Source organism: Diadema setosum, chromosome 13, assembly GCF_964275005.1.
Source record: "Diadema setosum chromosome 13, eeDiaSeto1, whole genome shotgun sequence".
Classification (NCBI taxonomy): Eukaryota; Metazoa; Echinodermata; class Echinoidea; order Diadematoida; family Diadematidae; genus Diadema; species Diadema setosum.
Genome location: NC_092697.1, coordinates 18,991,260 through 19,005,594, shown reverse-complemented (window position 1 = coordinate 19,005,594; position 14,335 = coordinate 18,991,260). Strand labels below are relative to the sequence as shown.

Genomic DNA, 14,335 nt, shown 5'->3' with positions numbered 1-14,335 from the left:
CACGTATACTGTGTTGAGAATGTATCTCTCTTATAAAATCAGGAGGCATATGGACAAATATTAATTTTCCTTAAAATTAGAATGATTGTTCCAACCCAACCCCATCTTCGAAGCTGTACTTTACGTGTATTACTATAGGCACTTCCGGGTTCAGGCTTCTGGTAGTCGACCTCTTTCGTGCGCGCGCGCCACCCCGTTTTCATTTTTACGCACTGAATGGTGAGCGCTTGCTCTATTACATAAAGAACCTCTTTGGTCGGCACCATAGAGCTGTATTTACATAGAGCTCTATGGTCGGCACAGAGTCACAGATATCACCGAGTCGGCAATAGAACTAGCGCCCCCATCGCCCTTGTATCCCCAGTGACTGCTAGAGTGCGGAGCACAGAACTATATAGGTAGAATGATCAAGTGGGGTCTGAAAGCATAGCCAGCGCATGCGATCTCCGCCATTTTGGTTAGTCTTTTGTTACGTCACGGCTAGCGTGCGCAGAACAGGGTTTGCAGAGTTGCAGCATATAGCGCGCCCAGGCCTACGCTGACTTTTTTTTTTTCTTCTTTTTTACCTCCCCCTGTTCATCGCAAGCCGTGACGTAACAAAAGACTAATCAAAATGGCGGCATGTAATGTGCGCGCAACTGGCTATAAAGCTACGCGTGGGTTGTGAATGGGCTTGATCAATCTACCTATTTATATCTGTGGTGCGGAGTCTTCATCACCGAACTAAAACATAGTGGAACGCGTGTCCCTATTCCCAACATACACGAGACCGTGCAGCCAAATTTACCGTGTTGCGTCGCCATCTTGTTAGGTCAATTTTTCCTTATATGGAGTGCACGCTTAGGCGCGGTCAGACTGGGCCAGTGGTACGCGCGCAAGCAAGAGTACGCCGTCCAGTGGCTAGTGATTATGACGTAACAATGCACGTTTGTACATGACAATGGCCTTGCGCTTCGGATACATAGCCCGCAAACAGATCGAGAAGTTTGGCGGAAAATTACGTGGAAATTTTGCGGTCACACTGGCAAAACTTCGAGTTAAACTTCTCGATCTTTTGCCAGTCTGACAAAGTCGATAAAAAGGGTCCAGAGCTCGACGAAATCATGTGTGCACGGGCGCTGTGTGTAGACTGTATGGCGGCTATGCGGAGGACTCACATTAGTTCTTTTAACATGTTTGCGGCGTTTTTTTTTTTTCTTGCTGTTGAATTTCTAGATTGCTTTAATAAACCTAGAATTACATATGCACCGTAAATAAATCAAGGTTCTTCATTAATAAGCAATTTAATTTAGGCATAATGCTCGCCACTAAAAGAAGTTAGGCCCAGAATTTCAGTTGCTCATCAAAAGCAGGCAAGATCCTGCGTCTGTCTTATTGCTTCATATCATCAGTGCAATTCCACTTTTCAAGGTCAGTCCTCCTGAAATCAACACTAAAAACTCCTGGAATTTACAAGAATATCCTGGAATTTTTCAAACATGCTACAAATACATGATTAATTGTGAGCTGGGGGAGAGGGTCAATGCATGATACTCAATGATATGTGAGACAGCGAGCTGATTTGTGCGTGTGTGTGTGTGTGTGTGAAAATTTGCCATCAAAATAGACTCAACCTTAAGTTAAGGAAAATTATTGATATAAATTTGTCATTTAAAATTTAAATAAATACAAACATTACAGTCCTATTAATTTTCAAAATTGAAATGCCTCTCCCCCCCCCCTTTTTACAGTATATCCCATTTGTACTCCCCCTCCCCCCCCCCCCAGAAGTAGGGGAGACCGGATCTAGTTGTTACAATTTTCACATTTTTAGGTCTGTACAAAAAACGAATTGAGGAATCGGCTTCATTTTTGCTTTGAGGATACGTTATTTCCTCCTTTAATTAAAAACAGTACAAACTTTGGAAGTCCAGATAATATAAACAAGATATTACGTAATCAATAAACACAAAATTTTGTAACAACTTTCCCCGATGTTGGGGTAAGTTGTTACAGCACATGGGGTACTTTGTTACACCGTAGAATGTCAACTCAAATCGGGTAATGCAGATCTGACGTGTGAGGTAATTCTTAATATTAACCTGTCTGGGTGTGCATGTTAGCCTATGCTGGGGTGTATGAGTGTGTTGGGTGTGTGTGTGTGTGTGGGTGTGTGTGTGTGGGTGTGGGTGTGTGTGTGTGGGTGTGGGTGTGTATGTGGGTGTGTATAACCCTAAATTCAATTGAAAGTGCATCGGGGTAAGTTGTTACACCACTCGATTCTCCAGACGGGTCAAGTTGTAACAACTTGACCCAGTGCGTTTTCAAAAACTTTTCACACGTGTGGCCAATAAACAATCAAACATCACGTGTTGCTACTTTCACCAAAACACAGCCAAAACACGCTTCTTTCAACCACATACTCATCACTTACTGGAGAAGAATGGATTTGGTGTAATAAAGAAAAATCGAATTTTTCAAAATTTTACTCGGAGAGGTAAAAAAGTGTTTTTTGGACCTACCTTCTACATGTGACGTCCAGGCAACGCCAGATTTCGCATGCAGAGATCGTTGGCTGTACGTTTTGATTTGATATTACATGTACTTGTAATGCCCTCTTTTGATCATATTTAGAGAAAATGGCAGTGTAACAACTTGCCCGTGTAACAACTAGACCCGGTCTCCCCTACATTTACCAATTTTCTATGGCAAAGTCGAATTGGTGTACATGTAGATTCTACTCATTCTGTCTGTGCCACATTCTCTCTCCCTCTCTTCCACTTTTTTTCTCTATCTAAGTCTCTTTCAGACACATTTATTCTCTTAGTGCATTTTTTCTTAGTCTCAGCATAACACACAATCTCTACTAATGTATACGCTGTTATTTTTGCGTAGATATTTTCGCTGACAAGGCTATAGACACTTTTGCGAGACGTTTTCGCGAATTGACACCGATGCTTATGTTAATACACTATTCACACGGCGCATGGAGACATTTTCTTTAAATCAATTGTTTTACTGCCTACCTGTACCAGAAGTAGCAGCTCAGGCTTGAGTTTAAGTTGTGCTAAATCAGTAAATGTCAAATCAACATTTTTTTATCATGATTGTAAATGTACATAAATACAATGTAACAGTTGTAGCCTAGGCCTATGTTATTGTTAGATCTAGAGTAGACCATCTGCATAACGTTAGGCCTGAAATATATACGGCTAAAATGGACTTCAGTGAAAAGAACGGGTCGATAAAGCGGTAATCATTCATGGATGATGCACACCGAGAATTACAGCTGTACCTTTACCAATACCATTCCCTAATTGATTTATCGATCAAATTCCAGATTATGGCTATCAACACGTTAAGATGGACTTTGTCAGACGTACGCCGGTACGGTACGGTTTCGGGACCACGGTTTCATGGAATTTGAAAAGCACCAAAATTTGGCAAAACGAACATTTATTTGTGGATTTGATCCGTAATCATGGCATCATCAACATCATCACCATCGATCATCATCATGAATTTACACACTGTCAGTGTCACTGTCGTAGGCCCTAGCTCTATCTAGCTATGGAACCTGATTGGTGCCAGGTAAAAATGACAGAGGTAAAAATGTCATAGTAAAATGGCAGAGGTAGAAATGGCAGAGGTAAAAATGGCAGAGGCAAAAATGGCAGAGGTAAAATTGGCAGAAGTAAAAATGGCAGAGGTAAAATGTCAGAAGTAATGAGAGCGATTTCGTCAGAGGTAAACGTATCAAGAGGTTTTGAATAATGACCTATAGCCAGAGCAAACTGTATTTATCAAATTATCAAATCCAAATTGCAGATTTGAAGAATATTCATTGAATTATGTTTTAAAAAGATAACAGCACTCTCATTATTCTGATTTTGATTCAAGTGCAGTGGCGTAATTCTGTCTGTTCAGAGGAATAATATACCAGCTAAAAAAGAGCCTAGTATAGGCCTATGGGAAATTATCATTATTATCATTATTACTAAAGGGGGTTTCAACAATGCTGCATAGCCCTTAAACAGTATAATCCTATACGTTGTTTCGCCCAATGAAGTTATCACACACACAAACACACACACACGCACGAACCCACTTTTGGTATAAACATAATACTTCTATACGCAGATATACAACATTTACTCTCACATACACACTCTTACACAAACGAATTCCGCTAACTTCCAGGCTAGTCTATTGTCATTCTTTTTCATTTTTTGAACTGTTTAGTGTAAAGAAGTGAAGGAGACATTGTCGAAGCGAACCGCTAATTTTTCACCTGTTCTATGTTATTTTCTCACATTCAGGTTTCGTAGGAGCCTATATCTTTCTCACAAGGCCTGATCACGACATAATGTAGAAGTAAAAATACAAAACGCAAAAAAACAAACTACAGCTAGATGTATCGGCAGACATCAATAGGCTCTTGCAAAATATTTCATTACATTGTTCAAAGATTTAGGAGTGATCCCTGAGGTCACTCCAAAATGAGTGAAAATGAACATTTTCACTCAAAATTCACTCCAATTTCACTCTAAATTCACTCTTTTTTTTATTCACTCCTTTAAGAGTGAATATTTTCACTCGATTTTTTTTTTAGAGAGAGTATGTAGCACAGGAGTGTAGGAACATTAGTAGAGCATTTTGTGATACCCCTATATATATATATATATATATATATATATATATATATATATAACAGGTTAGTTATATATATAGCAGTAAAAATACATATATATATAGCAGGTTATATATATATATATAGCAGGTTAGTTTTGAAATCCGTCCGACCAGGAGCAGACGTATACCCTTGTGTGTATGTTCTGCTTCAGAAACGGATTTTTAATCTAACATCACATCGCATCCTGGTCGCTGATGAAGAATGCGATGACTAACTTGTTTGGTGTCTTGTTTCAAAAACATGCGCTTTCCTCGCCAGGATAAAGCGTTTTAATGCCATTTTAGGTTTTAATCTCATATATATAACATTTTCGTGTAATTAATGATTTGTTTAACCCCTAATTTGGGGGGAAATGGGACATCAAGCGCTGAGAAATGAGACAACCTGGAGAGAAATTAGATAACCATCATGACCAAAGTAGGATTTACATGTGCTGCGGGGAGAAATGTAACACTATGCCTATTACATTTCTCCCAGTGATAACAAAAACAGTAAAAGATCCCTGCCAATTTTTCATACCTGCATGTCTGTTATCAAGCAATGTTATTTTCAGAAGTTTAGGACCTACGAGATCTAAGTTTGATATTTCACTGACAAGATACCTGTAGAGCTGTATGGTAGTCAATATGTCCTTTTTCAGGTGTACCGAGGCTCATACTGACATAATTGGATTGTTGACTTGCCGACCATTTTTCAACTTATGTATATGAGTTTATATTTCTCCCCGTGTCCCATTTCTCCCCGGTCTCCCCCGTGCTTTAATTATTTCAGGAGAAGGCACGAAAAGCGCGTATTGCTAGAAAGGTGTCAGAAACATGAAGGAAAATAAAATCTCTGTCACTTTTACCTCGTCATCTTGCATTTCTACGACTAAATTTTTATCAATGACATTTTCATCTCTGGCATTTTGACCACTGACATTTCGACCACTGACAACTTTACCTCTGACATTTGTACCACTGTCTTAAAGGGGAAGGCTAGTAACTGATCAGTGGGAATCAGTGGGAATGCTGAGGGGTGATTGTTCCAATCCTTGTGGGATTCATTTAAGAGTACATTATATATCTATTCTTGTGTGAAAATTATTTGCTTCAGAATGGTCTCATATTCAAGTAATGTGCAGTTTAATGTTTCCAGGTAAGCGTCCCTGGTCAGTGACGGGGCATTAATCTGCACATTACTTGAATATGAGACCGTTCTGAAGCAAATAATTTTCACACAACAGTAGATATACAATGTACTCTTAAATGAATCCCACAAGGATCGGAACAATCATCCCTCAGCATTCCCACTGATTCCCACTGATCGGTTACTAGCCATCCCCTTTAATTATTTACCTCTGCCATTATTACCTCTGACATTTTCACCTCTGCCATTTTCACCTCTGCCATTTTTACCTCTGCCATTTTTACCACTGCCATTTTTATCTATGCCATTATTACACCGAATTGAACATACCTCCTTGATCATACCATATACTAGTACCTCCCGTGTTACCAGTGTGTGCGCGATTGATGAGGAAGTGGGGGTGGGGTGCGCGATATGACGCGTGCATGAACAATCGAAAATGAGAGAGTGGTTGGATCCACATAGCGTGCACTCCATATAAGGAAAAATTGACCTATCAAAATGGCGGTGGTAGCAAGTTTTGGTGGCTGCGTATTTCCTGGGTGAACACGCATTCCACTATGTTTTAGTTCGGTGGTCTTCATACGCCCTGTTGTGAGCGCAAGGGGAGCATTGGATGACAACGAGCGAGGCGGTACAACGGTAGGCTCACCCCTCGTGCTAACACGCTAGTAAACGAGCAACCGAGGAGCAGCCAAAATCAAGTGCGTACTCGCGTAAAAGTTCAGAAGTTCGCGTAATACGCGCTGTAGAAATGTATACATCAAGGCCGCAGATTTGAGCATCTGCCATCGAATTGGGCTCAACACCGGCGAATGACCACCAAAGGAAGAAAGCGCGCACCGTCATTGCTCGTTTCACCAGGCGTGAGGCAAAGGCAACCTTCATGCGAGCCAAGAAAGGCCTAAGAAAGAGAGAGGATCTGAAACATGTTTACATCAACGACGACCTCACCCGTCTCAGGAGCAAAGTCGTCCAAGAGATGAGGAAGGACACAGGCATACTACGCGTCTGGACAATAGATGGAAAGATCCATTACATTAGTAAGTCCGATGGGAGGCAGAGCATTAGAGTTCTAGATTCGCTGGACAATCTCCATGACATCGGATGGGACGAGGACCGCATCAAGAAGTTGGGGGTTTACCTTGACATCTAGGAACTCGCGGCACATGCCTGCTCCGATGACCATAAATATCATTGCTCATCGATTTCAAGGCTGAAGATTGCAGGGCTAAATGTTTGCGGTATTTCTAAGAAATGTGATTATGGCTTCCTACAAGATTTTGTCAAAAAGCATGATATCATTTGTCTCAGTGAAACTAAAACGGATTTGAATTATTCTGAGTACTTTCCTGGGTATCAATATGTGACGGCCCAGAAAAGAAACGTCTCTATCCCCCTCAGCGGGACTCATGGGCTAGCAATAATTGTTTCTGAGAGATTCAAGGGCTGTTATGAAATTTTGAATCAGACTCAGTCTGATTCTATTTTGTGGATTAAACTTGACTTTTCTGGATGCTCTATTTTGATTGGCTCAGTGTATATTCCGCATGAAGGTCAAAGTACTATACTGACGATATTTTTGACATAATCTTGAATGATTGTACCACTCTGCGGGCTAAATACGATCTCCCGTTTTTGTTGGTAGGAGACTTCAATGCCAGAACAGGGATACTTGGTGATTTTCTTACAGTGGAAGATGAGATTCAAAATGAAATTGGTTTGTCATTCATATCCGAGAATATAACTGATCCTCAATCTGAACTTGAATTGCTTGGTATTTGTACTAAAAGGTTCAACAATGATCGTCATGTTAATAGTAACGGTCATAGATTATTATATCTTTGCAAAAATATGGATATGCATATAGTGAATGGCAGATTCGGTGATGATTTCGGTATTGGTCGTTTAACATGTGGCAGTGCCAGTACTGTTGATTATGCTTTGGCATCTCCCGAAGTGTTCACAAAAATTGAAAATTTCTCCATCGGTACTTTTGATAAATTTCTATCAGACAAACACTGTCCGATTTCACTCGAAATTGTCAATAAATTTGCTCATGCTGTAGAAAGATCTACTGAAAATTATAATGTTTTTAGAACAGACGTAGGTAATTGTAATGATGAAAAGTCAATCGAGATCAAATGGGAGGATAAGAAAAGAAATATGTTCGTTCAAAATTTTGATGATGCAGAAATACTTGCATCAATAGATTACATAGAGACACTTGCTAAAGGAAACATCTCTCAAAGTGAAATTGATAAGATCGCTGGTAATCTACGTAATATCTATTTAGATGCTGCAGATACGTGTAATATGGTTATTGAGTCTAAAGCAAAGAATTTCAAGGCACGCCGAAACAAATTTCACGCAAATTCTTGGTTTGATAAAGAATGTTCTGATGCAAGAAAAGATTTCATACGAGCAAGAAATGTCTTCCGTCGAACTAAAACTGATCATAGTGAGAGTGAAATGAAACGTAAAAGTAAACTGTACAAAAATGTTATTCGTTTAAAGAAGCAAAGTCATACCTGGCAATTAAATTCAGCGTTAAGGAATTTAAAAAGTTCAAATCCGAAAGATTATTGGAAACTGATTAATAGGAAGAATAGATACTGTGAAACATCTCAAGAACTATCATCGCATGATTTTTATGATCATTTTAAAAGTTTGGGTAGTGGTAACGTACGATCTTATGATGCTGGTATTGAAGCACTGCTTAATGAAATGTCAAATGAAGAATTAGACAGAAAGATTGAAATATCGGAAGTTGTCAATCAAATGAAACGACTTAAGAATAACAAGGCACCAGGCCTTGATTTGATTTTGAATGAACTTCTGAAGAATAGTTCAAAAAATTTGGTCAAGTTGATAACCAAATTGTTTAATCTTATATTCGACAGTGGCATTGTCCCAACAGATTGGGTAAACGGTTTGATAAAACCATTGTATAAAGGGAAGGGCTCACGAGATTGTGTTGACAACTACAGAGGTATTACATTATTGAGCTGTGTTGGGAAGCTATTCACAGCAGTATTAAATGATAGAGTAACTCTGTTTGTAGAATCACAATGCCTGTTAGGAGAGGAACAAGCTGGTTTTAGATGCGGATATTCAACTATGGACCATGTATTTTCATTACATGCTATTCTTGATTTTTATTTACAGAGAAGGAAAAGGGTGTATACAGCTTTTGTTGATTACAAAAAAGCATTCGATTTGGTTGATAGATCTTCACTGTGGTTGAAATTGTTTGACCATGGAATTAATGGTAAATTACTCCGGGTCGTTAAGGATATCTATAGAAAGTCAAAATCCTGCGTTTTTTACAACAATTCTAAATCAGATTTTTTTAAGAGTAACATAGGTGTAAAACAAGGCGAGAATTTATCACCAATATTATTTTCGTTGTATTTAAACGATTTTTCGTCATTTCTGTCTCAGAGATACCCTGGCCTGGATTTTCTTTCATCAGGTATGAATGAAACGTGTTCTACCGAAGAAGTGAATATGTTTGTTGATTTATTCACATTACTATATGCAGATGATACGATTGTGTTGGCTGAAAATGCTGAGGAACTCCAGTTAGCTCTTGATGCTTTATTTGATTATTGCCAATTGTGGCATCTGACCGTTAATACTACTAAGACTAAGATAGTTATTTTTTCCCGTGGAAAAGTTAGAACAGCTCCTACCTTTCTTTTTGGAGATGACAAAATTTGTGTCTGCGATGATTATGTTTACTTAGGAACGACGTTCAATTATAATAATAATTTTAAGAAAGCTATAAACAAACAAGTAACCCAAGCCAAAAGAGCGTTGTATTCCATGAAAAGTAATATTTTACCTCTCCTCCTTCCAATCGACGTAAAACTAGAGCTATTTGAACATTACATGCCTATTTTGCTTTACGGCAGTGAAATTTGGGGTTTTGAAGACCTCGCCCAAATTGAAACTTTCTTTTGTAGATATTGTAAGGGACTTCTTGGATTACATAAGCGAACTCCGAATTGTATGGTTTACGGAGAAATAGGTAAAGATAGATTACAAAAAACAGTGACCCTTCGGATGTTAATGTTTTGGTTTAAACTTGTTAACAGTAAGATGTCAAAGATAGCGCATGTTTTGTATAATTTTCAATATGTTTTATCGGCGAGGCAAGAAAATTCGATGACATGGGTAATTAGGATAAAAGAAATATTTAACAACTTAGGTCTAACTGCAATTTGGAACAGCCAAGCATCACATCTCACTTTAGCTGGCTTTAAAAGTTTAGTTAGTACCAGATTAAATGATATCTATAAACAAGAGTGGCATAGTAATGTAGACAAAAATTCTCAATGTTTAAATTATCGAAACTTTAAACAGGATCTTCATTTTGAGAAGTATTTTCGACACCTTAATGATTCACAGGCAAAAATTTTATGTAAATTCCGTTGCGCAAATCATAAACTGCCAATTGTTTCTGGAAGATACAATCAGATTCCAAGAAACGAAAGGTTTTGTACCCATTGTAATGAAGAGAAAATTGGTGATGAATTCCACTACCTTTTTCAGTGTAGACTCTTTAATGAACAACGGAAGAAATACTTTAAAAAATATTACTGGAAATACCCCAACACTATGAAGATGGATCAATTATTTAATTGTCAAAAGAAAACAATCCTTTCCAATTTATCCAAGTTTTGTAATTATATAATGACACATGTTTAGATTATTAGTATTTTTTATCCTTTTTGCAAATACTATACATGCCTTTTTTACAGGCTGTGCCTTCTTTACAATTGATATGTAACTTATTTGTCTTTCCATTCTCTCCTCCTTTTTTCTTCCCCTCTCTACTTCTTCTTCTTCTCGTTCCCGTCTCCATATTTCCTTCATTCTTGTTCACTTAGCGTATGGATTCATTTCCGTATGTCTTTGCGTTTTTCTTTTTCTGTTTCTATTTTTTCTTTTTTTTTTTCCTGAACCAAAAGCCACTCGTATATCGTTTGTTAATTCACCAGTCTTGTGTCCTTCTCACTCTCCCTCTTCACCTCCATATCCCTTCTCTCTCTCTCTCGTCATATTTTCCTTTCTTTGTTTTTCTGGGTTTTTTTTTTTTTGTTCTTTTTACCATATATCGTGTATATATTGTATATTTCTGTACATTTTTTTTCTTTTCATCAATCGCATTTCATTCTTATTTTGTTTGTTATAGTTGTTTTGTACACTTTTCAGAGTTATTTGCAATTATTATTTATTGATGTTATAATGTGCTATGTGTTTTTTATTGGACTCCGATACCCAGAGTTTGGGTTGTGAGTAAATAAACTTTCAACTTTCAACTTTCAACTTTCAACTTTCAACGCAAAGTCCGCCATTGTTAAGTGAGCTATGGCGGCCCCCATGAAATCACTGACTCCATTGTAGAGTCCGCCCTCTAGTGGTGGGGAGGAGAAAAATCTCTTTGAGTATATAAACCCCATCAGCGTTCATTCATTTGTGTACAGTCAAGTCGGTAGCCAGTTCCAATTCTGTGGCTAGGTTGTGTAGCGTGATTACTCAGTATTGCATCGAACTTCGCCTTCATCGCGTACCTTCACTCGCCCACGCGGACGCCGGACCACTACGGGTACCGTACCCGACGGCTCGCTAGCGCTTCGCGCATCTCTCACATGCCGGATGCCGAGAGAGACCTGACTCTGCATGCACGCTGCCGTCAAATTCTTTGATTTCATCTCCAAGTGATTTTACACCGCAGCAGCACCGAGGTGTCAAACAGTGCCACTTCAAGACTCAAACGCATCTTTCGGACAGTGAGTGACCTCTGCCTGAGCTGAGTTTCTGGGGAAACTGTGGATGATTCTACGACTCTTCAAGGGATTTGCTTCAAAAGTACGTTTCTGAGCACAATTAATTAACTAGATCTAACCAGGGAGGTGTCCACCTCCCTGATCTAACTGTACACACAGAAGTGTCGCTGTACACAAGTGTCGCAACAGCGCAGCCTGTGGTAGTTTACTTTACCCTTGTGTAGGTTCCTAAATCCGTGACCCAGTAGATTGTTATGCCTACACTACTGTCACTAGAGTCTAGAATACTAACAATTAGTAGAAGGTAGATCATTAACGTCATGTCAGTGACGTTAGAACTCTCTAACGTTAGAACTAGAAGTGGTAGAATCCATCCATCTGCTCATAGACTTCTTGACGCCTATGTCTATGATAAAGTGTTGCGTCAAGAAGCATTAGCAGGATTATACAGGAAAAGAGTCAATTGGTATCTAACGTTAGACAAAACAACCCCGTCTGTCAGGAGGAGTCTTTTATTTTCTATTTTGTTTTTGGACGTTATCGCTCTCCTCCATATAGGGGCCTAGATAGGAGGGGGCAATCCGTCTTGGCGTGAAGTCTTAAGAAGATACATATTCCCAACGACCAGATACTGACCAATCTTTCAGTCAAATAGATTATAGGGCTAACCCCAATTAATGGGTATCATGACATCCACATAGGCCTATTAGTATTAAAAATATATTACATTCTGATGATATATATATATATTTTGTGCCTATCTCTGAGTCTGGACAGACAGATTTTTCTGTGTAAAACTAAAGGGGGTAATGGTTAGGGTGCATGGCAATAATTTACAAAGGTGCAAGTAAAGATCACCTCGTTCAGAAGAGTCGGAGCTAGCTGCTGCTGCATGCTGCCTTCCGTCAGCAGGAGACAAAAGGCATCACCATTGATAAAATACAAAGCCCAGTCGCTATTCGCACAGCGTCTGGTTGTGCAACACCCGATACCCCCCCCCCCCCCCATGATTTCCGAGATGTGGAATTTTTTTGCTTTTTTGATGGGAAACTGCAAATGTTAAACCCAAAGTGTGCACAAGATTGTTGAATTTCATTTCTGAAAGTGCAAAATCTCACTTTACTAGCGTGGGAGGGCCCCACCCCCTCCTACTGTACATCCTCCCGCACTTGGTCCTTCGCCCTGTAAACGTAATGATAGTACGTGTACTCTTTTATTATTGACAAATTCGTGAATGTTTCATCAAAAGTGTGTACAAGATATGTCACTTCGTTCAAAAAATACAAAAGTTCCCTCGTGCAGTGTAGGACGGGATGATCTCCTTTCACTTGACTCTTTCCCAGTTAGATCCCCTCCCTTGATTATAAAGTACAATTGAACTCTTGTGGTCCGACAATTTCCCAAATTTAATCAAAAATATGTTTACAATGCGTCATATTTTCTTTTGGAGTCTAAAAAAAGTGGACCTTTGTAGACAGGTGGCCACTATAGACAGAGTCGTTAAACATGGCTTTTCTCTTGGGGGAATTGTGTTTAGTGATCACATACGGCAGGTGGTTGCTATAGACAGGTCCGACTGTATTCACTTTCGTTCTTTTTTGATAGCAGGGAGGGGAAAAAAGTCATCCAATCTGTAGTGCACCAGGCCAGGTGACTTAAAGTGAAAACTAAGTTCTGGTAAGGGCTTGAGAACCCGTCTGGCACCATTTCATATTTGCTTGCAATATATCGAAAGAGTCTACAAAGAAACTTACCTGGCTGACGCGGTTTGCCGGAATGATGAGTCGTTTTGGAGTATTTTGAGAAAAATAATAAAAGTCGGTAAACCGACTTTTATTCCAGAAGGCTCCAGACTAACTCGGTCTCAGGGAAAACTCGACCCTATTTCAGACAATTTACACACAGTTCGTGATCGCCATGTTCATCAGTAGCCTACTCTATAATACTGCGGGCACAGGCCAAACGAGGCCTTACTGAGCAGACAGGAAAGTGCGTGCTAATCCTGTACAAAACAAATGGACAGCGCGCGGTCCTCAAGCCTACTAGCAAAGACGCTTTATAATACGCACATCACCTCAGTTGCTGAGACGCGCGGTCTTTGAAGTTTTTGTTGTTGTTCATCAATTGTCTTTGATTGTTTTTAGAGGTGCTTGAGAGGCGCACACTAATTTTGCATGCGCGCCAAAGAGGTTTTTGATGCGCGTGTTGTAACAACTCGGACCATTACTGCGAGTAGCCAGAACGCTACAATGTAGTTTATACAGGCCGCTCCCGTGTGCATGGTACTGTACAATCCAGAGGGAAAACCAGTAGCAGTACAACTCATCCTGCCGTCAAGCAAAGCGAGGCCGAGTTATTCCCGAGTCCGAGTCTAGCCTGACCCCGTTCGGGTAAGTTCCGAGACTGAATGTTTTTGGTTAATATATCCCATTTTCGTCCTTACCCATCGAATATCTTGTTATTACAGCGTTATTCCGCACATTTCCTAGGCATACGTTCACATTTTGGAGCAAAATTTGACAACTTTTGCAGGCATACCAGAACTTTGTTTGGGCTTTAATTCCAGGTCTCCAAAATACACATTGTACATATCTCCCTTGTTTGTTTGTAAACGTCATTTCCATCAGAGAAAATGGCTGGATAGCCCATATTCAGCTGCAATAGCTGGTCCTCCATGATGAGGTTACACAACCTGTAATTTGCCCGACTGCTCTTGTTTGGAGTGCACAAATCGTCGGTC

General features: G+C 39.5%; 1 protein-coding gene across 1 annotated transcript in view; it reads left to right on the top strand.

Moving 5' to 3' along the window:
• Positions 1 to 11,546: 11,546 nt before the first annotated feature.
• LOC140236689 (UMP-CMP kinase-like) overlaps positions 11,547 to 14,335 on the top strand; it is a 42,319-nt gene continuing 39,530 nt past the window's right edge. The window contains exon 1 of the mRNA XM_072316610.1: positions 11,547 to 11,677. Within this exon, the coding sequence (XP_072172711.1) occupies positions 11,642 to 11,677 (36 nt within the window). The 5' untranslated portion in view covers positions 11,547 to 11,641. The remainder of the gene's footprint in view (positions 11,678 to 14,335) is intronic.